Source organism: Mobula hypostoma, chromosome 4 (assembly GCF_963921235.1).
Source record: "Mobula hypostoma chromosome 4, sMobHyp1.1, whole genome shotgun sequence".
In the NCBI taxonomy this organism is placed as follows: Eukaryota; Metazoa; Chordata; class Chondrichthyes; order Myliobatiformes; family Myliobatidae; genus Mobula; species Mobula hypostoma.
Window position 1 is genome coordinate 188,263,700 of NC_086100.1, and position 25,501 is coordinate 188,289,200.

The 25,501-nt window shown below is 42.8% G+C and overlaps 1 protein-coding gene across 6 annotated transcripts in view; it reads left to right on the forward strand.

Moving 5' to 3' along the window:
* The window catches only part of slc4a11 (solute carrier family 4 member 11), a 302,038-nt gene that overhangs the window by 227,394 nt on the left and 49,143 nt on the right, over nt 1–25,501 (forward strand). For all 6 annotated transcript variants that reach the window (XM_063047132.1, XM_063047129.1, XM_063047131.1 and 3 more), the window contains 4 exons: nt 6,714–6,839; nt 10,021–10,134; nt 17,964–18,096; nt 25,027–25,100. In XM_063047132.1, coding sequence (XP_062903202.1) covers nt 6,714–6,839; nt 10,021–10,134; nt 17,964–18,096; nt 25,027–25,100 — 447 coding nt within the window. The remainder of the gene's footprint in view (nt 1–6,713; nt 6,840–10,020; nt 10,135–17,963; nt 18,097–25,026; nt 25,101–25,501) is intronic.

Below are 25,501 nucleotides of genomic sequence, written 5' to 3' on the forward strand. Positions count from 1 at the left end.
TAGAATTTATAAAAAGAACTATGCAGAGAGATTGACAAATAATCAGTCTGCAAAAGACGCAAACACGAGGAAATCTGCAGATGCTGGAATTTCAAGCAACACACATAAAAGTTGCTGGTGAACTCAGCAGGCCAGACAGCATCCATAGGAAGAAGCACAGTCGACGTTTCAGGCCGAGACTCTTCGTCAGGTCTCGGCGCGAAATGTCGACTGTGCTTCTTCCTATGGATGCTGTCTGGCCTGCTGCGTTCACCAGCAACTTTTAAGTCTGCAAAAGAAGTCATTTTGTATAAATAAAGGCAAATTGTGGATAAATCCCCAGGGCCTGAGACAAGGTGTTCCCTTGGACCCTAAGGCAGGCAAGTGCAGAAATTGCCAGGGTCCCAGAAGAGATATTTAAATCATCCTTCCTGACGGGTAAGGTGCCAGAGGATTGGAGGATCACCAATGTTGATCCGCTGTTTAAGAAAAGCTCTAAAAACAAACCAGGAAATTATAGGCTGGTGAGCCTGACAACAGTAAAGGGAAAGTTATTGGTAGATATTCTAAGAGCCTGGATATATGAGTACTTGCATAGATACAGATTGATAAAGGATAGTCAGCCTGGTAAAGGATAGTCAGCTTTGCTTTGTGTGTGACACGTCATGTCTGACCAATCTTGTCGAGTTTTTCGAAGTTGATGAAAGTGAGGCATTGCATGTTGTCTACATGGACTCCAGCAAGGCATTTGACAAGGTCCCACATGGGAGGTTGGTCTAAAAGGTTCAGTGGCTCAGTATTCAACATGAGGTGGTAAGGTGGATTAGACATTGGTATTGTGGGAGAAACCAGAGAGTGGTAGTAGACGGTTGCTTCTCTGACTGGAGGCCTGTGACTAGTGGAGAACCGCAGAGATTGATATAGGATCTGTTGCCGTTTGTCATCTGTATCAACGGTCTGCATGATAATGTGGTTAACTGGAGCAGCAAATTTGTGAATGGCACCAAGATTGGGGGTGTAGTGGACAGTGAATAAGGCTATAATGGCTTGCAGTGATATATGGACCAGCTGGGAAAAGGGGCTGAAAAATGGCGGGTGAAATTTGATGCAGATAGATGTGAGGTGTTGCACTTTGGTATAACCGACCAGGGATCTGGGGATACGTGTACGATTTGCTGAAAGTGACATCATAAGCTGATAGGTTGTAAAGAAAGCTTTCAACAGATCCTTCATAAATCAAAGTATTGAGTTTAGGAGAAGGGATGTTATGTTGAAGTTATATAAGGCACTGGTGAGGTCTAATTTGGAGTATTGTGTGCAGTTTTGGTTGCCTGCTTGCAGGAAAGATGTAAACAAGTTTGAAAATACAGAGAAAATTTACAAGGATGTTGCCGGGTCTGGAGGACCAGCGTTATGAGGAAAGTTTGAATAGGTTTTGAATTTATTCCATGGAATGTGGAAGATTGAGAGGAGATTTGATAGAAGTATACAAAATTATGGGGGTTATATTTCAGGTAAATGCAAGCAGGCTTTTTTCCATTGAGGTAGGGTGGGTCTTCAACTAGAGATCATGAGTTGAGAGTGAAAGGTGAAATGTTTAAGGGAAACGTGAAGGGGAACTTCTTCAGACAGTGTCATGAGACTGTGGAATAAGCTGCCAGTGCTAGAGGTGTGTGTGAACTCAATTTCAACATTTCAGAGAAGTTTGGATAGGTACATAGATTTTGGATTGGTAGGGGTATAGAGGGCTATGGTTCTGTTGCAGATCAATGGGAGCAGGTAGTTTAAATGGTTTGGCATGGACTAGATGGGACAAATGGCTTATTTATGTGCTGTACTTTTCTATGACTGTATAACTTTATGACTCTAAAATAAATGATGAGCTCTAGGTTCCTTGAAATTGGGTCCATAGGTTGTGGAATCGCTTCAACATTGAGATGAGTGAAGTTATCCACACTGTTTAGGAGCTTGCTGTTAGCTGGATGATGTCTATTCCTATATCGTGTGGTGTACGACACAAGGCTCCTGTACCTCCTGCCCGATCAGTAGTGAGAAGAGAGAATAGTCCAGATGGTGGTGATCCTTGATGATGGATGCTGCTTTCTTGGTGGCAGTGCTCCTTGGAAATGTGCTCACCGGTGGGGAGTGCTTTTCCTGTGATGGACTGGGCTGTATCCACTACTTTTGATAGACTTTTCCTGAGCTTTGACCTTGACTGAGGCTCTGCCATTTACTTAGGGAATTCTGGATTTATTGGAAGTCCAATCTTTTGTTAGTATACTCTGTCTTTTGTCCTTGATTGAAGATAAAAGATCCCCCGAGATGAACCTAGAGTCTTGGACTTTCAACACTTCAAATCAGAGAAATCGGTCACTTCTGAGACCCTACTGTTCACAATGTAATGGCTTAATCTTAACTGAAGTGTTGTCATTTGGAGAAACCAAAAATTTTATTTATTTTTATTTGTTTGGTGCATCACCCTCTCACAATATAGGAAAGTCTACAACAAACTGTCAGATCAGCAGAAAAGGTCGTTGCTCTACCATCACTGTAGGTCTTGTATGATTCCATTAAAAGAAGCGGACAGGAAAAAATCATTGCAGACACCACCCACCCAGTAAACCACCTTTTCCAGAAACCCCCCCCTCTGGAAGGCACTATTGGGCTATTAAAACAAAAGCTTCACACTATCATTAAACTTTCTTTCCCAGGCAGTTAATCTGGTCAAACTGCAGGTTTCCCCCGCCATCCAAAGGTAGAGCGTTCCTATGAAACAGTTCGTAAGCCGGAATGTCGTAAAGTGAAGAAGCAATTACCATTTATCAATATGGGAAAAATTTTTGAGCGTTCCCAGACCCAAAAAATAACCTACAAGATCATGCCAAATAACACATAAAACCTAAAGTAACAGTAACATATAGTAAAAGCAGGAATGATATGATAAATACGCAGCCTATATAAAGTAGAAATACTTTTCTGCAGCACTGTCTAGCACAGTGGAAATCTCACGGCAGCACTCTCGGCAGAAACACTCTCTTCAGTAACCTTTAAGCTGTGAAGCTGCCAAATCATACTAAATAACACATAAAAATACACAGCCTATATAAAGTAGAAATAATGTATGTACAGTGTTGTTTCACTTACCGGAATCGGGAAAACTCCAATAAATTGCAGTTTCGTCACAGTTAAAAACTTGCTTATATGAATAACCACCTTCTGTAATTATTTTCTTCAGTTCTGCTGGGAACTTTTCAGCAGATTCAGTATTAGCCGAAGCACTCCCCGTAAGCGTTAAACTATGAAGCTGCGCTCACCTCAGAAACCGATCAAACCACCCATAGCTACCTTTAAATTCCACTTTCGCAACACTTTCATCACCAATGTTCAGTGCTTTCTGTCTCAGCTTATTAAAAAGACTGACTGATTTCTCCTTAAGTATAAGAAAACTTAACGGAACACCATGCTTTGTACACCCATCAATTCACTCAAGCAATAGACTTTCCATTTTATCCATTATTGGATGCCGACTAAGAGAGACCACTTTGCTATGAGCAGAACCAACAGTAACATCGGCAGCTTTCAAAATTCTTTCCCTCTGCGTATAAATAGTGTGAATGGTGGATGCAGGCAAGTTCAACGCGCGGACGATGTCCTTACCTTGTTCACCACGATCGAAACGCTTAATTATGTCTAGTTTTACGCTAAGTGTAACACCCTTACGAGCTCTTTTAGGCTTTTCTGATACCTTAGAACTCAGCTTGCTAACGGATGCACAAATAAATTGAGATAAAGCACGTGTTTAAGCAATGGCGGCTAGAATGCATTTCCCGGGGAGGAGCTTGGCTGTTTGGGCGTGCTTTTTTCACGTGCTGCCTTTTTTCACATGCTGCCTTTTTTCACACGCTGCCTTTCTTTGTCACAGTGAAAACACCTTCTGTTAGCAAAAACAGGTAACTAATGTAGGTCTTTCGTAACAGCGAGGTGTCGTAAAGCGAACGTTCGGAAAATGGGGGCCACCTGTATTCTACGTAAATGCCCCGACCTCACCCCTCTGTGTATTACTTCAAATGCTGTACTGCAAACACTAAAACTATTTCTTAATATGCTGTTTACATTGTAAATACATACTGGTATTTATATACACATCATACTTTAACCTCTAACTTTATTTTTATACACTCTGTATAATCGTTGAATATTTTCTGTTGCTTGACATGCTAACACACCACAACTAATTCCTAATACATGTAAATATCTTGGCAAATAAAGTTGATCCTTGATTCTTTTGATTTCTGTTTGCCGAGCTTATAATGAGCATTGCTAATAATCCTTCTTACTTCATTTGTCCGTTTCTATTAATCTTCCACTCTTTAGCAGCTAATGTGTTAAATCAGCTTTCTTCCAAGCATCATTCCTTGACCCCCGCCCCCCCCCCCAAGTCCAGGATTAACTCCTGTGCTATTATTGTAGTGTCATAAAACAGGGCTTTGAATCTTGTCTTAATTAGGACTCTGACCCTTGCCAAAAGCAAGGTTGTAACCCATCCAAATAAAAAGGAATTTTCATTTCTGTGACACCACATAAAAACAAATATTCACTGGGCTATAATTCTGTGAGGAGGTTTAAGATTAGATGGGGTAGGTGAGATGGAAATATTTTCCCTTGCAGAAGTGTCTAACATTGGACCAGTGGTTCCCAACCAGGGGTCCACAGATCCTTTGCTTAATGGCATTGGACCCATGGCATAAAAAAGGGTATGGAGTAACAGGCTGACGGGGGTTCAGTGGAAGATTAGAGAATGGTTAAAATCTTGATCACCCTGCTTGAGGAAGTGTTCAGGCAAAGCATTTTCACAACATTTCTGATTTATTTATTCGTTCTATTAGCACACAGTGTGGAATAGACCCTTCCGGCTCTTCAAGCTGTGGCACCCAGCAGTCCCATGATTTAATCCTAGCCTAATCACGGGACCATTTACAATAACCAATTAAGCTACTACCTGGTACATGGTCATGGAGAGAATGTACAAGCTCCTTATAGACGCTGGTGGGAGTTGAACCCGGGCCAATGGTACCGTAAAATATTGTGCTGACCACTGTGCTAATGTGCCACCCCAAATAATAGTTTGGAGCATCTGAATTGCCGAGATACAGAAGACTGCGGAACAAGTTCTGGTCAATAGGATTAATACAGATGGGTAATTGATAAGACCATAAGATATAAAAGCAAAATTAGGCCATTTGGCCCATTGAGTCTGCTCCACCATTTCATCATGGTTGATCCAATTTTCCTCTCAAATCTCCCAAACTTCTGCCATCTCCCTGTATCCCTTTCTGCCCTGACCAGTCAAGAATCTATCAACGTCTACCTTAAATATACATAAAGAATTGGCTTCCTCAACTGTCTGTGAGAAAGACTTTCACAGGTTCACCACTGTCCGGCTAAAGAAATACTCCTCATCTCAGGTCTAAAAAGACGCTGCTCTATTCTGGGCCTGTGTCCTCTTGGTCTTGGACTCTTCCACCATAGGAAACATCCCCTCCACATCCACTCTATCAAGGCCTTTCACCATTCGATATGTTTCAATGAGATCAACTCTCATTCTTCTGAATTGTAGTGAATACAGGCCCAGAGCCATCAAGTGCTCTTCATATGACAAGCTATTCAATACTAGAATCACTTCTGTGAACCTCCTTTGAAACCTGTCCAGTTTCAGAACTTCCTTTCAAAGATGAGGGGCCCAAAACTTATCTCTTCCAAGAATTCCAACAGATTTGTTAGGTAAGATTTTCTCTTGAAGAAACCATGCTGACGACGCATATTTTATCATGTGCCTCCAAGTACCTGGAGACCTCATCCTTATTGATCAACTCCCAATATCTTCCCAACTACTGAGGTCAAACTAATTGGCCTATGGTGTCCTTTCTTCAACCTCTTTCCCTTCTTGAAAAGTGGAGTGACATTTTCAATTTTCCAGTCTTCCAGAACCTTTCCAGAATCTTGTGATTCTTACTGATGCCTCCATTATTTTGCATCAGTCTTCACTGTGGAAGACACTAGCAGTATGGTGCAAATTCCTGGTGTCAGGGGTCATGAAGTGTGAGAAGTTACCATAACTAGAGGGAAGGCACCTCTTTCAGAACTGTGGGGCGTAGACCACCTGGTCCAGGTTGACTTGTCTACCTTCAGACCTTTGTTTCCCAAGAACCTTCTCTCTAGTTATGGTAACTTCTCACACTTCATGACGCCTGACACCAGGAACTTGCGCATACTGCTAGTGTCTTCCACAGTGAAGACTGATGTAAAATATTTATTCAGTTCGTCTGGTTGGTATGAACAGGTGTTGGTCAGTGGGATTAATATAGATGGGTAATTGATGGTTGGGATGGACATGGTGGGCTGAAGATTGTTTCTGTTTTGCTTGACTCTGTCTTCTTGCTACGTTAACCCTGTATTGCAAATATTCTGTGTAGAGAAAAAAGTACAATATCCCAAACAATTTAGTATGACACGATCAGAAATTGTGTCTCCTTCATTTCAGTAGATTTTGTTTTTGCTGTATTGCTGAGCACGTGATTATCTTCCCTTGTAGTTGCTGACTGATATGAATTAATTGCTGAAATGCTATACTTTGTGATGTGCATGAAAATCTGAATTGTTCTGAGAGTGATTCCTGATTTTATTGCTTTGTGGAAATGGTCTGTCTTGAACTTTGCACTTTGGCCTTACTGCAGGTATTCTTGGAAGCAACAAGTCCATCAGAAAGTACATCACTACCATCTTGTTTCTCTATTGCATCTGCCTACTGCCAACGATAGCTTTTGGGTCTTTAAATGCTGAAAACACGAGAGGGTCAATTGGTAAGTTCCTAGTTCCACTGTTGTTTGTTGGAGCTCTCAACTTGAGTTTAGATTATTGAGAAGCAAGACAAAACGCAGCATTAAAACAGTGTACTGTGATTGGTTAAGTGACAGAAGTGAACTGAGGCTTGGTGCCGAGTCCACAATGAAAATAATCATCAGGGAAGTAATGGGAAATGAAGAGTTTGGAATTACCGATGATATTGCAATGGCTAAAATTTGCAAGATCAACTTCTGTAGATTTATTTTGCTCAAAATGTTATGTTCCTAATTTCTCAAAGAAATGGCGATTCATTTCAACTGGGAATTATGCAGATTTTGCTCGTTTGCAAATGCCTCTTTTCCCATTCAAATTATCATATGACAAGACCAGTTAAATTGAGTGTGTCTTGGAGCTTTAAAGTTTGATGTTTAAACTATAATATTTTGATTACAGCTTTTACTGGGTTATTGGCTGTGATGATTTGCATCAGCTGCATGTAGTTTGCCATATTAAGCAAGGTTTTGATGATGGGAATTTGAAGTATGCAACATCTAGGAATTCAGATTGTTCCCTGGTCCAGTTAGACTTTTCTTTCAAACAATATGTTACTGAATGTTTTTTTTTGCGTGAAAGCGCAAGCTGGAGGGCCTCTAACAGCAAAGTGATAACACTGGTGGAGAAATATTCAGGAATTCAAACGATTGATTTGTCAATACAACTTCAGATCCAATCACAGTAAGTGAGGAACTGAAACGTAACTGATCAAAAGCAAAATAAAAAAGGAACACAATTGTGAGATACTAGACCATGAGGCATAGAAGCAGGAATGGGTCGTTCAGGCCATTGAGACTTCTCTGCCGTTGCGAGTCACTGCGGCTTCCTATGGTAGGTTATTCCTTCCACCCTCCCTGCCCTACCCCGCTACAGTTTCCAAAGTGTTATAGTTATTATTGAGGGGATTGACCACTGGGGTGCTCTGCACTGGCTTTGTATTCCCTTTCCCTCCCCTGACAGTCATCCAGGTACCTTCCTCCTGCAACTTAGGGCTGACTACCTCCCTGTAGCTCTTGTCTATCACCCCTTTTCTCCTTTGAGCTGAAGGTTATTGAGGCTGCATCTCCAGTTCCTTAACATGATCTCTAAGAAACTACAGTTCGGTATACTTTATGCAGATGTGGTTACCAAGGAGAGTGGACATCTCCCAGAGTTCCCATTACTTTTAAGGAACATACCACTACCTCTGAACTCATTCTCAGTGCACTAGATATGTATTAACAAAAAATAAAACTTACTAGAAACTTACGTGAAATCTCCACTTGTGCTTGCCCAAGCCTGTTGAGCCAAAGCCTGACCACTCTTAACACTGGCCCATTCCAACAATGGCCACTCCCTTCTTTTTATTGGCCCCGCACAGATTGCAGAAACCGCTGACTGTCACCAAGAAATGAACCCTCATGCTGGTTGGAGCCCATCAAAAATAACCAAAAGCACTAGAGCTCTTTTTTAAAGCTCGCAGTGCATCACTAATGAATGACATTAGTTTATTGTCATTTACACCAGGGTACAATGAAATTCCTTGCACCTGTATTGTTTCAGAGGTCATTTTCTTCACTTCCCAATGTGGCCGTGTATAGATCACACCAGACCTGTGCAATGAAGTTGAAAAATGAAAGCAAGCCATTTGAATTAGTTTGGACAACTTTGGATTGAACGATAAATACTGGCTTTGCTTACAAAAGTGGCGTAGAGGGCTGCATGGTAGCATAGCATTTAGCTCAACCTTTTACAGCGCTAGCTGTGAGATCGAGGTTTGACCCCCCCCCCCAGTCTTTAAGCAGTTTGTATATTCTCCCTGTGTAGCGTGTGTTTCCTCCGGGTGTTCCATTTCCTCCCGCATTCCAGAGACACGCGGCTAGGATTAGTGAGATGTCCGCATGCTATGTTGGAAGTGTCACTTGTAAGCTACTCGGCACAATCCCCTCTGATTTAATTTGACAAAAATGACACATTCCACTGCATGTTTCAATGTACATGTAACAACTAAAGCTGCTCTTTAATCTTTGGCATTCGTATCTCTTGTGCCTGTGGAGATCCAAGCTAACATCATGGACCACGAGACCAGTAATCTGCTGAACTAGTCTATGTTCTAGAACAAATTGCAGATGATTGAAATCAGAAATGAAAAGAAAATGCAGAAATCCCTCTGGTCAGGGCACATCTGTGAATAAGGAAATAGATACTGTTGGAGGTTGAAGATCCTTCAAAATAACCTTGTGTCCCTTAATTTCCTCATTTTTTTTCTCAAAATGCAATGATTTCTCTCTTGATTGTACTGGGATTGAGCCTCCATGGCAGTGTTAGGAAATACCAAAAACTTATTACCTTCAGGATACAGTATAGCATTATCTCAGTCTTGAATGTCAATGCTTCAAAACTGAACACAAGGTTCTACAGATGCTGGAAATCCAGAGGGACATACACACACAAAATCCTGGAGGAACTCAGCAGGGTCTATGGAGAGGAATGAAGTGTTGACATTTTGGTACCCTTCATCAAGACTGGAGAGCAAGGTGGGAGAAGCCAGAAAAAAGAAGGTGGGAGGAGGGGGAAGAAGTACAAGCTGGCAGGTGGTAGGTGAGACCAGGTAAGGGGGAAGGTGGGTGGATGAAGTGTGAAGCTGAAAGGTGATAGGTGGAAGAGGTATAGGGTTGAAGGAGGAGGACTATGATAGGAGAGAAGAGTGGACTGTGGGAGAAAGGTAAGGATGAGGGGCACTGTGCGCAGAAGAGGGGAAGAGAAGGAGTAAGAAGGGATGGAGAATGGAAAAAGATTATTTAGAGATACCATATGGTAACAGGCCCTTCTGGCCCAACAAGACCACAACACCCAATTACACCCATGTGACAAATTAACCTTCAAACCCGACCATTTTTGGTGGAAGGAAACCGGAGCACCGAGTGGAAATCTATGTGGTCGTGGGGGGAATGTACAGATTCCTTATAGACAGCAGGGGCAGGAATTGAACCTGGCTTGCTAGCACTGTAAAGCATTATGCCTACAACTACATGACCATGTGGCCCAAATTATTATTGTTGTGCAGATAATAATCACTTACTGGGCAACCACAGCCTCTTGCATATTGATAGAAAGCCAGATGACTTTTCGCTCCAATCCTAATGCCAGTTTTTTCTTTTACAGATGTGCAGAAAACCATACTTGCCCAGTGCATTGGAGGAGTGGCCTATGCTGTATTCGCTGGCCAGCCAATGGGTATAGTGTTAACAACTGCACCCCTGGCCTTGTACATACACGGTACGTTGCTCTCCTCTCACCCATCATTACAAGTGTAAGGATGTCTCTTTCTAAGATCTTGCACATTTTTGACGACAGTGGGTGGACCTGACCATAACCACCTCCGTGCTCTGTTCATGTGCTCCGCGCATTGCAAGGGGTTGCGGGAACAAATATGGGGAAACGTCAAGCCACACCATGGAAAAGTTCAGATGGTGAATTGCTGTGTAAAGTAACAAACAAAATGCTTGAGGAACTCAGCAGCTCTGGCAGCATCCATGGAAAGTAATAAAGAATCGACATTTCAGGCCTACTGAAGGGTCTCAGCCTGAAACATTGACTGTAATATTCCTTTCCGCAGATGCTGCCTGACCTGCTGAGTTCCTCCTGCATTTTGTGTGTGTGTGTGTGTGTGTGTGTGTTACTATAGATCTCCAGCACCTGCAGAATCTCTTGTATTTGTGAATTTCTGTGTAAAGATTTGTTGCATCACAGAGATGTAGAGATATACAATCCTCTGGCCCAACTTGTTAATGCCAACCATAATGCACAACTGTGCTAATCCAATTTTCCTGTATCTCACAACTCCTCTTCTACCTGAATATCTGTCTAAATTATTTTTAAATATCATAATTATAGCTACCTCTACCACCTTTGACAGCTCCTTCCCATATATCTGCCACCCTCTGAATGGAAAAACTTGTCACTCAGATCCCCTCTAAGTTTCCCCCTACTCCCACTTGTGCCCCCTAGTTTTAGACTTCCCCTCCCTGGGGAAAAGGACTATCTACCTTGTGTACGGCCCTTATAATGTTATAAACCTCAGTAAGGTCACCCCTTAGCCTTCTTCGTCCCAGTGAGAATAAACACAGCCTAACAATCTCTCCATAATACCTCAGACCTCCATTCCTGGTGAATCTCATTTGTACTTTTTCCTAATACTGTTACATATTTCTTGTACAACAGAAATAAAATGCTGGAGGATCTCAGCAGGTCAGGCAGCAGCTATGGAAATGAATAAACCAGGAGTTCCCAACCTTTTTTATGCCATGGACCCCAAACATCAACTGAAGGGTTTGTGGACCCCATGTTGGGAATCCATGGAATAAACGGTTTACTTATTGGGATGACATCCTTCTTCAGGACTGGAAAGGAAGGGTGAAGACATCAGATTTCCTGTCGTGATCAGATTTGTATGCAATTACTGTAAGACCATAAGATATAGGAGCAGAAGTTAGGCCATTCGGTCAATGGAGTCTGCTCCGCCATTCCATCATGGGTTTTTCAAATTCTTCTAGTCGTCCCCACTTCCTTACCTTCTCCCCATACCCTTTGATGCCCTGGCTAATCAAGAACCTGTCTATCTCTGTCTTAAATGCACCCAATGATTTGGCCTCCACAGCCACTCATGGCAACAAATTCCACAGATTTACCATCCTTTGACTGAAGTAATTTCTCTGCAGCTCAGTTCTAGATGGATGTCCTTCAATCCTGAAGTCGTGCCCTCTTGTCCTAGACCCCCCTACCATGCGAAATAACTTTGCCATATCTAATCTGTTCAGGTCTTTTAACATATGGAATGTTTCTATGAGATCCCCCCTCATTCTCCTGAACTCCAGGGAATACAGTCTAAGAGCTGCCAGTTTATGTGGTAAACCTTTCATTCTTGGAATCATTCTTGTGAATCTTCTGTGAACCCTCTCCAATGTTAGTATATCCTTTCTAAAATAAGGAGCCCAAAACTGCACACTATACTCCAAGTGTGATCTCACGAGTGCCTTTTACACAGTACTGTAACTTCAGTTTACTGCTTGCAATTTACAATTTGCGTTAAGCACTGAAGACTGGTTCCTGCTTGAAGTAACATCTGCTATATTTGCATAACTTCAGCATACTCCCTAACAACAAACATAATTGTCATCGAGCTCCTCAAGGAGTGAACTTCATTGATGTATACAGTATTGTGCAAAGGTATTGGGTATCCTAGCCTTGTATATGTACCTAAGACTTTTGCAAAATACTGTATGTAGAAATATAGAAAAACTACAGCAGAGTACAGGGCTTCAGCCCACAATGCTGTGCTGAACATGTACGTACCTCAAAAATTATCTCCGTTTGCCCATAGCCCTCTATTTTTCTAGGCTCTATGTAGCTATCAAGGAGTCTCTTAAAAGACCCTGTTGTATCCACCTCCACCACAGTCGCTGGCAGCCCATTCCACGCACTCACCATTCTCTGCGTAAAAAAAAACTTACCCCTGACATCTCCTCTGTGCCTAGTTCCAAGCACCTTAAAACTGTGCCCTCTCGTGTTAGCCATTTCAGCCCTGGGAAGAAGGCCTCTGGCTATCGATGGGCCGAAAAGCCTACTTCTGTTCCTATATCTTCTGGTCTTATGGTCTATCCACACGATCACTGCTCTCATCATCTCATACACCTCTATCATCCTCCGCTGCTCCAAGGAGAAAAGGCTGAGTTCACTCTACCTATTCTCATAAGGCATGCTCCCCAATCCAGGCAACAGCCTTGTAAATCTCCTCTGCACCCTTTCTATGGTTTCCATGTCCTTCCTGTAGTGAGGTGACCAAAACTGAGCACAGGACTGAGCAGAGCTGGGCACTCCAAGTGGGGTCTGACCAGGGTCCTATATAGCTGTAGCATTACCTCTCAGCTCTTAAAATCAATCCAATGGTTGATGAAAGCCAATGCACCATGTACCTTCTTAACCACACAGTCAACCTGTGCAGTAGCTTTAAGTGTCCTATGAACTTGGACCCCAAGATCCCTCTGATCCTCCACACTGCCAAGAGACTTACCGTTAATCCTACATTCTGTCATCTTATTTGACCTACCAAAATCAACCACCTCATGATGGTTGAATGACATCTGCCATTTCTCAGCCCAGTTTTGCATCCTATCAATGTCCTGCTGTAACCTCTGACAGCCCTCCACACTAACCACAACACCCCAATTTTTGTGCCATCAGCAAATTTACTAACCCATCCCTCCACTTCCTCATCCAGGTCATTTAAAAAATCACGAAGAGTAGGGGTCCCAGAACAGATCCCTGAGGCACACCACTGGTCACCGACCTCCATGCAGAATATGACCCATTTACAACCACTCTTTACCTTCTGTGGGCAAACCAGTTCTGGATCCACAGATTGTGCACCAATATCGCTGATACTTTCTCTTTTCTGACACAGAACGTCAGTGCACCCTCTCCTACCTCTCGATCCTGCACATCCTTCTCCCTGGTGAACATCAATGAGAAATATTCATTTAGGATCCTGCTTGTATCCCCTGTATCCACATATTCTTTTCCTTTTTGGTATCCAAAGGGACCTACTCTTTTCCTAGCCACTCTCTTACTTGTATTATACTGGAAGGATTTGGGATTCTCCTTAATCCTGCTTCTCAGGCCATTTGAGCAACGCTTACAAAATGCTGGAGGAACTCAGCAGGTCAGGCAACATCTATGGAGGGGAATAAACAGTTGATGTTTTGGGCCGAAACCCTTCATCGGGACTGGAGAGGATGGGGGTTAGAAGCAAGAAGTCCAAGACATCAACTCCATGGATGCTGCCTGACCAGCTGAGATCCTTCAGCATTCTGAGTGTGTTGCTGAAGATGTCCAGCATCTGCACAATCTTGTTTGACTCTGTCAAGGCCACTTCATGTCCTCTCTTTGTCTTCCGAATTTTTAAGTTCTTCTCGATATCTCAAAAAAAAACTCAAGCAAATGCTTATGTGTGCCATATACTTGTTCATTTATGATCAAACCTTCTATTTCCTTTGTTAACCAGTGTCCTAATCTTACCATCTCTGCTGCTTATCCTTATAAGGACATACAAGCTCGAAGCTCCTATTTTGCCTTTGAATGCCTCCCACATATCAGATGTCATTTTCTCCTCTGGCAACTGCTTCCATTTTACTTTTAACATCTCTCAATCAACTTTATCTTATACCGAATAAAGTGGCCACTGAGTCTATGTTCATGGCCGTCTGCTGCTGTAGCCCATCCACTTCAAGTTTTGATGGGTTGTGCGTTCAGCACACCACTATTGTGATGTGATGTTATTTGAGTTCTGTTGCCTTCCTGTCAGCCTGAGCCTCTCTTACTATTCTCATCTCATCTTTCTTATTAACAAAATGTTTGCGCCCACGGAACGGCTGCTCATTAGATTTTTTTTTGTTCTTTGCACCGTTCTCTGTAAACTCTAGGGACTGTTGTGTGTGAAAATTCCAAGAAATCAGCAGTTCCTGAGATTCCCAAGCCACCCCTTCGGGCACCAACAATCATTCCACGTTCAAAGTCACTTGGGTCACATTTCTTCCCCATTCTGATGTTTGGCCTGATTAACAACTGAACCTCTTGACCGTGTCTGCATGCTTTTATGTACTGAGTTGCTGCCACGTGATTGGGTGATTAGATATTTCCATTAACGAGCTGATGTATCTAACAAAGTGGCTACTGAGTGCACTTTTGAAATCAGCCCTTCAGCCCTCTCTCCCCCCCCCCAGGTCTTAATTCTTGGACCAACCATTTATTTTTAATTGACTACTTTGAAACTTACTGAACAGATGTATCTACCACCTGTTCACCCTGATTCTTTAAGATAAGGCAGAGTAAAATGGTTAATTATTGCCACATTGCACTGAAGTACAGTAAATATCTTTGTTTTGCATGTTATCGCTTTTCGTTAATGTAATTAATTAGCCAATCGTGTGGCAGTAATTCAAACATCGTCAAAAGTTTCAGATGTTTAGACCAAAGATCAGAATGGAGAATAAGTGACTTTGACTGTGGAATGATTGTTGGCGCCAGATGGGGTGGTTTGAGTATCTCAGAAACTGTTGATCTCCTGGGATTTTCACGCACAACAGTCTTCTAGATTTCATAGAGAATGGTGTGGAAAAATGAAAACCATCCAGTGAGCAACAGTTTTGTGCACCGGGTTGGAGGAGAATGACCAGACTGGTTCAAACTTGGCAACAGTAACTCCTATAACCACACTTTACAACAGTGATGTGCAGAAGAGCACCTCTGACCTCACAGCATGTCAAACCTTGAAGTGGATGGACTACAGCAGCAGAAGAACATGACAGGTTCCATTCCTGTGCCTAATAGTTTCCACTGAGAGTAAATATCTTGTGTAGTCCAACCATCAGTCATTTGAAGAGAAGCCAGTAATCTAGATTTTAAAGAATTTTTTTGTGAAAATAAGCTTTGGCAAATCGATATGTGGCATTTCACAACTTGTGAGGAAAATGTATTTGGAACATATGGGTTCACTAATTAAGCAAAGTTGTGATTGAAAAGTTAGTGTTTAACATTGTATAAAGGAGCAGGAGGTGATGTATCAAGAGTTCAGAGAGTAAAGTACAGAATGTGCAGTCTCCATTACTGGGATAAAGAGAAACGTAATGCACAAGAACCACATGAGTGGAAGGAATGCAAGTTCATGGGCGAGAGGAGGTTACAAATTGGAAAGGACGTGCCTATAGCAGAACTTAATCCCTTGGTGAATAATTTTAGATTTGAAATGCCAGAGAGCAGTCATCATGGATTAGAGAAGACGTATGGTGGGGACTTAAAATGTAATGACGGGATAAAGAGCGCAGTGAGCCCTTTTATGAAGCATAACCATAACTTGCTACTAATGCAATTTAATCTCATGAGGAGAAAATGTATATTGTTGAGTTTAACTGAGAATGTTTTAATGGTCTCACCAGTCCCAAACTATATAATTTCAATTGCAAAGTATGTTTGTTGTGTTTATAATTATAGATTTTATCCCTATATTAAAAAAAGTCTCGTGTAAAACATGAGTAGATAATGCTTTTCATGAAATGATCAGTACTATTTTCAATTCATTTATCCCACAAGTCCTCCCCACTTGCACCCAGTTCTGAAACCTGTGATCATCAGTTTGGTGCCTGAAGGGACTCCCCTTCAGAACTGAGATGAGGAGAAATTTCTTCCTCAGAGGGTGAAAAATCTGTGGGAATTCATTGTCAGAGGGGGCTTTGGAGGTCAAGCCATCGGGTGTATTTAAAACCAACAAGGTAGAGCTCTTGAACATTCATCAGTCCGATAGCGATGGGGAAGGTGGTGTTCCTCAGATGCTGAGTGTGGTATTCAGGCTCCTATACCCCTTCCCTGATAGTAATGATAAATTCTTGATAAGGAGGTTAATGGTTGTAGGGAAATAATAACAAAAATAGGCCACAATTGAATATTGGAGCAGATTCAATACGACAAATTGGCTGATTCTGATCCTTTATCTTATAATTCTGTGTTCAAAATTTATATTGTGAATTTAAAATTTAATTTTCCTCCGACATAACAACTGCACTTCAAATATACTTTGTGGCAAGTTCAACGTTCCATAAATTTTCCAGTAAGTAGTAAGATTTTCATCAGTATTGTGCAGGACAGAAATGGGCCATTTGGCCCACTATAATAATGCTAGCTTCCACCCTCCCCCAAACTAATGTCAGTTTCCTGCATGAGATTTGTATTATTCTATGCCTTAGCTCTTTAAAATGTCTCTTAAACAAAATGATTGCACCTGATTCCACCACCACCTCTGGCAGTGAGGTCCAGATTATCAACTGCTCGCTGCATTAATTACAAAACTTTCCATTCAAATTCCTTTTTATAACTTCCTCCTCCCACCTTCCCTATGCCCTCCTGTTTTGATGGTGGGGGAGAAAATCTGTTTCTCCCCCTTATCTATAAGTCTTATCATGTTGTTTATCTCTATAAGGTTACTCCTCAGCCTCCTACACCACAAGGAAAACAAATCTAGTCTATCAAATCTCTCCCCGTAACTAAAGTTCTCTAATCCGGATAATGGCCTGGTGAAATTCTTTGCACTTTCTCCAGCCCAATCCCATCTAACCTACCACGTGCCAACCAGAATTGAACATGTGCCCTCTTCTCATTATTGCCATCATGGAGGAAGTACAGAAGTCTGAAGATCCCAAGCTCAAAATATTAGGAACAGCTTCTTCCCCTCTGCTATTGGAATTCTGAATGGCCCACGAAGATTACTTTGCTAGATCTCTTTTGCACTATTTATTTTCTATAACTTATAATAATTTTGTCTGGCACTATACAGTTGCAACAAAAAAAAAATCAAATTTCATGACTTGCATCAGTGATGATAAACCTGATTCTGATACAATGCTGCTTTAACCAGTACTTTGTACGATTTACAAAATAACATTCTAACTTTTATATTCTGTGCTCTGACCTCTGAAACCAAGCATGACTCGTGTTGCCTTCACCACCCCATCTACCTTTGTTGCCCTTTCAGGGGACCCCAATGTCCCGCTGTTCAGCAACATGCCTGTGTATGTTGTACCCCTACATGACTTCCCAAAATGTATCACTTCCCACTTGGATAAAATTCCAATTCTTTGTCCAACTTTCCATCTGATCCATGTCATGCTGTTGCCCTTTGGACAGCTTTCACTATCCACACCACTACCAACTTTCGTGTAGTCACAAGGTTACTAATTTTACCTCCTACATTCAGGTCCAGGTCCCTGTGGTACACCACTGATTGAAAACATCCAACCAGAAAGGTACCATCTCTCTACTCTTTGTGTCCTATCACCCAGCCAATGTTGGATTCAATCAGTCTTGGATTCTGTGTGCCTTCTGGATGAGGCTACATTGTGGATCATTGTTGAATGCCTCACTAAATCCACATAGATGTCTACTCCCCCATCTTCCTCAAGCTTTTTGGCTACCTGCCAAGCTAGAATAGGCAGTCATTCAAACCCATCTGTTCTCTCGCTTGACACTGTGACAAATATTTTTTTTCTTTCTCTCTACAGTAATCCAGGGCATCTGTGATGACTACAATCTGAATTTCTTTGCTTTTTATGCCTGTGTTGGCCTGTGGAATAGTTTCTTTTGTATCATCTATGGTGTTGGTAACTTAAGTTCATTGAAGAAGTTTTTCAAAAGGTAAGCAGCAATAAGGTAGTTTCCTTGAATTATTAACTTCACCCTTATCCCCATTTTGTTAATGGGCAGTTGAGATTGGTAAAGTGCCATGTATGTCTTCATGGTAGACCATAGAGAATGGGATGAGCCCCTCCTTGAACCAATGTAGACCCAATAAAGAGTGACAAACAACAGGAATTCTGCAGATGCTGGAAATTCAAGCAACACACATCAAAGTTGCTGGTGAACGCAGCAGGCCAGGCAGCATCTATAGGAAGAGGTACAGTCGACATTTCAGGCCGAGACCCTTCATCAGGGCTAACTGAAGGAAGAGTGAGTAAGGGATTTGAAAGTTGGAGGGGGAGGGGGAGATCCAAAATGATAGGAGAAGACAGGAGGGGGAAGGATGGAGCCGAGAGCTGGACAGGTGATAGGCAAAAGGGATACGAGAGGATCATGGGACCCTGCTTGCAAGACCTAATCAGTTCCCCTCTACCACCACTCTGCTCCGTCTAGCGGAATTAGTCCTTACTCTTAATAATTTCTCCTTTGGCTCCTCTCACTTCCTCCAAACTAAAGGTGTAGCTATGGGCACCCGTATGGGTCCTAGCTATGCCTGCCTTCTTGTTGGCTTTGTGGAACAATCTATGTTACGTGCCTGTTCTGGTATCTGTCCCCCATTTTTCCTTCGCTACATTGGCGCTGCTTCCTGCACGCATGCAGAGCTCGTTGACTTTATTAACTTTGCCTCCAACTTCCACCCTGCCCTCAAGTTTACCTGGTCCATTTCCGACACCTCCCTCTCCTTTCTAGATCTTTCTGTCTCTGTCTCTGGAGACAGCTTATCCACTGATGTCTACGCTAAGCCTACTGACTCTCACAGCTATCTGGACTATTCCTCTTCTCACCCTGTCTCTTGCAAAAACGCCATCCCCTTCTCGCAATTCCTCTGTCTCCGCCGCATTTGCTCTCAGGATGAGGCTTTTCATTCTAGGACGGGGGAGATGTCCTCCTTTTTTAAAGAAAGAGGCTTCCCTTCCTCCACTATCAACTCTGCTCTTAAACGCATCTCCCCCATTTCACACACATCTGCTCTTACTCCATCCTCCCGCCACCCCACTAGGAATAGGGTTCCCCTGGTCCTCACCTACCACCCCACCAGCCTCCGGGTCCAACATATTATTCTCCGTAACTTCCGCCACCTCCAACGGGATCCCACCACTAAGCACATCTTTCCTTCCCTCCCCTCTCTGCTTTCCACAGGGATCGCTCCCTACGCGACTTCCTTGTCCATTCGTCCCCCCCATCCCTCCCCACTGATCTCCCTCCTGGCACTTATCCGTGTAAGCGGAACAAGTGCTACACATGCCCTTACACTTCCTCCCTTACCACCATTCAGGGCCCCAAACAGTCCTTCCAGGTGAGGCGACACTTCACCTGTGAGTCGGCTGGGGTGATATACTGCATCCGGTGCTCCCGAGGTGGCCTTTTATATATTGGCGAGACCCGACGCAGACTGGGAGACCGCTTTGCTGAACACCTACGCTCTGTCTGCCAGAGAAAGCAGGATCTCCCAGTGGCCACACATTTTAATTTCACATCCCATTCCCATTCTGACATGTCTATCCATGGCCTCCTCTACTGTAAAGATGAAGCCACACTCAGGTTGGAGAACAACACCTTATATTCCGTCTGGGTAGCCTCCAACCTGATGGCATGAACATCGACTTCTCTAACTTCCGCTAATGCCCCACCTCCCCCTCGTACCCCATCTGTTACTTATTTTTATACACACATTCTTTCTCTCACTCTCCTTTTTCTCCCTTTGTCCCTCTGAATATACCCCTTGCCCATCCTCTGGGTTCCCCCCACCTCCTTGTCTTTCTTCCCGGATCTCCTGTCCCATGATCCTCTTATATCCCTTTCGCCAATCACCTGTCCAGCTCTTGGCTCCAACCCTCCCCCTCCTGTCTTTTCCTATCATTTTGGATCTCCCCCTCCCCCTCCTACTTTCAAATCTCTTGCTCACTCTTCCTTCAGTTAGTCCTGACGAAGGGTCTCGGCCTGAAACGTCGACTGTACCTCTTCCTATAGATGCTGCCTGGCCTGTTGTGTTCACCAGCAACTTTGATGTGTCTTCCTATAAAGAGAGATTGGACAAAGATGGGCAACACACACAAAATGCTGGAAGTACTTAGCAAGTCAAGCAGCATCTATGAAGGGAAGAAACATTCAATGTTTGGGCTGAAACCCTTCTTCAGGACTGGAAAGGATAAGGGCAAAAGCTGGAGTAAGCAGGTGGGGGTGGGGAAGGATTACAAGCTTGATAGTTGATGGTACTCCTTTCCCTCTCCATACCTTTTTATTCTGCCTTCCTGGTCCTTGTGAATTGCCTTGACCCAAAATACCAACTGTTTATTTCCTCCATAGACGCTGCCTGACCTGCTGAGTTCCTCCAGCAGTTTAGGTGTGTTGCTCAAGGTTTCAAGCATCTGCACAACTTCTGGTGTTTTTGGTCAAACATGTTTTTTTTCTAGAGTATTGGAGGCTGAGGGGAGATGTGATGGAAATTTAAGAGAGGCATAGATAGGGTAGACAGTCAGAATCTTTTACCCTGAGTAGAAATGTCAAATATTAAGAGGGCATGAATTTCAGATAGAAACGTAGAAAACCTACAGCACAATACAGGCCCTTCAGCCCATAATGCTGTGCCGAAATTGTACGTACCTTAGAAATTACCTAGGGTTACCCATAACCCTCTATTTTTTGAAGCTCCATGTACATATCCAGGATTCTCTTAAAAAAACCCTATTGTATCCACCTCCACCACAGTCACCGGCAGCCCATTCCACGCACTCACCTCACTCTGCGTAAAACAACAACAACAACAACAACGTACCCCTGACATTCCCTCTGTATCTTTTTTCAAGCACCTTAAAACTGTGCCCTCTCATGTTAGTCATTTAAATCCTGGAAAAAAGCTTCTGACTATTCACATGATCAATGCTTCTCATCATCTTATACACCTCTATCAGGTCACCTCTCATCCCTTGTTGCTCCAAGGAGAAAAGGCCAAGTTCACTCAACCTGTTCTCATAAGACATGCTCCCCAATCCAGGCAACATCCTTGTAAATCTCCTCTGCACCCTTTCTATGGTTTCCACATCCTTCCTGTACTGAGGTGACCAGAACTGAGCAGAGAACTCTAAGTGGAGTCTGACCAGGGTCCGATATAGCTGTCACATTACCTCTCGGCTCTTGAATTCAATCCCACGGTTGGTGAAGGCCAATACATCGTATGCCTTCTTAATCGCACAGTCAACCTGCGCAGCAGCTTTGAGTGCCCCATGGACACGGACCCCAAGATCCCTCTGATCCTCCAAACTGCCAAGAGCCTTACCATTAATACTTCTGAAATGCCTGCTTCGCTGCTGCTGCTACTGTGCGATTGAGAATCTGCAGAGAGGAAGGCCCCAAATCCTCGGCTTTGCCTATTGCCTGTTGCCGGGGCCGGGGTCGAAGCGCTCGGCAGAGATGGTGCTCGGTGCTCAGTGTTGGAGAGCTGGTCGGAGGCTTGGAGTTTTCGGATGGACTCAGAGTCGGACTGTGGTCGGGTGCTTCCAGGGTGCTGCATCGGCAAGTTTGCGGTGCTGGAAGCTCATGGCAGGGAGAGTTTCTCCCTTCAACTGTCTGCGTGAGATGATGGGACTTTTGAGAGACTCTGAGACTTTTTTTATACTGTGCCCATGGTCTGTTCTTATCAAATTACAGTATTGCTTTGCACTGTTGTAACTATATGTTATAATTATGTGGTTTTTGTCAGTTTTTTTTAGTCTTGGTTTGTCTTGTGTTTCTGTGATATCATTCCGGAGGAACAAAGTGTATCATTTCTTAATTCATGCATTACTAAATGACAATAAAAGAGGACTGCGTGTCCTCATAATCTAATCTAATCTAATACTATATCCTGTCGTTATATTTGACCTACTAAAATGAACCACCTCAAACTTATCTGGGTTGAACTCCATCTGCCACTTCTCATCCCAGTTTTGCATCCTATCAATGTCCCACTGTAACCTCTGACAGCCCTCTACACTATCCACAACACCCCCAACCTTCAGATGCTTTTAGATGGACACATGATTGTGCAGTAAATAGAGAGATGTTACATGCACATTTAAAAATTTCATATCATATTTAAAATTTGAGAAGCCGGTGGTCTTTTTCTCAGGGTTGAAATGTCACATACTAGAGGGCATAGATTTAAGTTTAGAGGGGGATTTACATCGCAAGTGTACTTTTGTGTTACAGAGTGGAAGGTGCCATGGAAATGACAGAAGCCAATATAATAGTAATGTTTCAAAGGTATTTAGACAGGCAGGTGAACAGGCAGGGGTATGGACCATGTTCCAGGTGGGATTATTGTACATCTGAGTCACGGTCGGTGCAGAGATTGTGGGCTGAAGGGCCTGCTCATGTGCTGTACTATTCTGTATTTCTTTGCAAAGTCCTGACGTATAGCATCGGAGGGGGGCGAAGGGCAATAGGAAGCCTGACCAAAGTTCAACATAAATTTATAATCAATATACATGTATGTCATCATATACAACCTTGAGATTCATTTTCTTGCCGGCACTCTCAGTAAATCTGAGAAACACAATGGAATCTATGAAAGCACACACCAACCGGATAGACAAGCAACCCAGTGCAAAAGACAACAAACTCAGCAAATATGAAGAGAAAGCCATTAAGTGATAGATATAGGGAACTTGAGAAGAAGAGTCCTTGAAAGCGAGTCTATGGGTTGTGGAAACAGTTCAGCACTGCCTTTCTGTTTCATACCTCCGTTTGTAAAGGACAGATTCCACTTATTTCCCATCTTGGAGCTATAGATTTGTACTTGTCCAGAAATGGTTCCTTTCACTCATTATGTCCATGCCAACCTTTTCTCCCCAGCTACACTAATCCCATTTGTCTACATTAGGATCATAATCTTCCTTGTCCGCTCTTTCTGTGTCTGTCTGATGGCATCTGAAATGTAGTAACTGTGTCTAGCTCCACCTCGTGTCATAATGTGATCCAAGAATCAGCCACTCTGTTTTTCTTTAGAAAAAAACTTGCCCCTCAGAGCCCCTTTAAAGCTTCTTCCTCTTGCTTTAAGTGTACACGCTCATTTCTGATGTCCTGCCAGATTCAAGGGCAGAGGTCCTCTCCTCCACACTTTCTGAGAACAAAATTGTTACGTTTAGTTTTCTGGCTCTCATTAATCTGACTCCTGAATTGTATCTTGTGCCTTTTTAAGTGTTTATTGGCCTGTCTGCCCACTTCACTGTTTGTGCTGTTTGCCCTTTGGCCCACAGTGTTGTGCTGAGCCAATTAAATTAGTAATCAAATAGCCAACTAATCTCTTCTGCCTTTATAAAGAATGTAGAACAGTACAGCACAGGAACGGACCTCATGCAGAGAAATGGGAATAGTTTAGATGGGGGTGTGGGAGGGGGGAGGCCAGAATGGATGTAGTGGGCCGAATGACACATAGTCCTATACAACACTATGACTCTTATCATCCTATTTTCTGCTGGGGTTTCCAGCCTAGGGTCCATTGACCCCTCAGTTAATGGTAGGGGTCCATGGGATAAAAGAAGGTTGGGAACGCCTAATTTATTGCAAAAGTTGTGAAATATTGAACATACCATAGAATACATTTAAAGTGTAGTGCTTCTATTTCAGAGGATATTCAAATTTCAAATCCACAGCATAAATTTTAGATGCAAGACCATAAGATACAGAATCAGACTTGTGCCTTTTGTCCCATCAAGTCTGCTCTAATGTACAATTTTGGCTTATTTTTGTTATTTTTTCCCTAACCATTCTCTCGCCATCTCCCCGTAACCACTAACACCCTTGGAAATAATTCGGAAAATGGGTAGGTTGGGTGGTTGGTGGTTGGGCTGAGTTGTTCTCTGATCTTGGCAATTTACTTACAAACGTTTCGTCACCATGCACGCCATGATGCCTCCTCATATGGTGATGAAATATTTGCAAGTAAACTGTCAAAATTGGAGAACAACTCAACCCAACCACTAATGCCCTTATCAGGAATTTAGCTGTCATCGAGGAGGTCAGGTGTTTGAAGACTCACACTGAAGGTTTTAGGAACACCAGGTTTCTAAACGTCCATGATCTTCACCTTGTAAATCCTCATGTCTTGGCCTCCAGAGCCCTCTGGGTTTCAGAACTGGGAGACAGTGGGAAGGGTTGGAGGAGCAAGTGCATTGTGCCACATGGGACAAATGATCCTGCCTGACTTGTTGAGTTCCAAAAGACATAGGAGCAGAATTGGGCCATTTGGCTCATCCAGTCTGCTCAGTCAGAGGCTGATTTATTACACCTCTCAAGACCATTCTCCCTCCTTCTCCCTGTAATCTTTGACACCCTAACTAATTAATCCCTACTTTAAATATACTCAGTGACTCAGCCTTCACATCCATCCATAGCAATGAAGTCCACAGATCCGTCACCATCTGGTTAAAGAAATTCCTCCTCATTTCTGTTCTAAAAGGATGTCTAAGCTCTCTGGTCTAAGATTCTCCCATTATAGGAAATATCCTCTCCACCTCCATTCTATCTAGCCCTTTCCTTCCTGCATTTTGTGTGTATCACCTTCCTCAATAGCTTTTAACTGGTTCTCAGTATATGTCACAAAACTAACTCCATTCCAACTTGATATTCCTAATATTCCCATTGTTCAATGTTGCCAGGTGGAATCTGTTCCTTCATGACTCTGGTCTGCCAAACAAAACATCAGATCATTGTCATTATTCTAAGGAGTGTATAAATATTTTATTTTTATTATGCTTTTTATCTTTCACTTTTGCAACACTGTGTATATGTATCTGTCTACTTCACGTTGTTAACCATTAATAATCTGCAACTCTCTCCCCTCTGCAGATCGACAGATGAGATCCTAGCCGTCTTCATATCCATTGCATTTGTGGTGGACGCTTGTAAAGGCTTGGCCAAAAGTGAGTCCATGGAAATAATTGTGTTGTTAGTATGTTTGCCCTCTTTCCTTTTCTGTTCCTCTTGTCAATGTTATTCACCACCATTCATTCATAGTCATAGAGCTCTACAGCACAGAAACGGGCCCTTCAGCCCATCTAGTACATACTCAACTGTTAATTACTGAAGAGTAAGTGAAACATTTTTGCTTCACTGAATCATGGAGTGATTTGTGGAAATATGGGATTCCATTTTTGTCTCTTGTGCTTGTCACGGGGGGATCCAGTTTGCCCCATGTCCTCGTTTTTGCCTTGTGGCTCAGTGCCATTTCAGATAGTTACCATGTTCACTTCATTTGTTGCAACTGACTCCCCTTGCATTGCTCATGCTTTAGACCATTGTATAAAATATTCCAAGTGTTGCT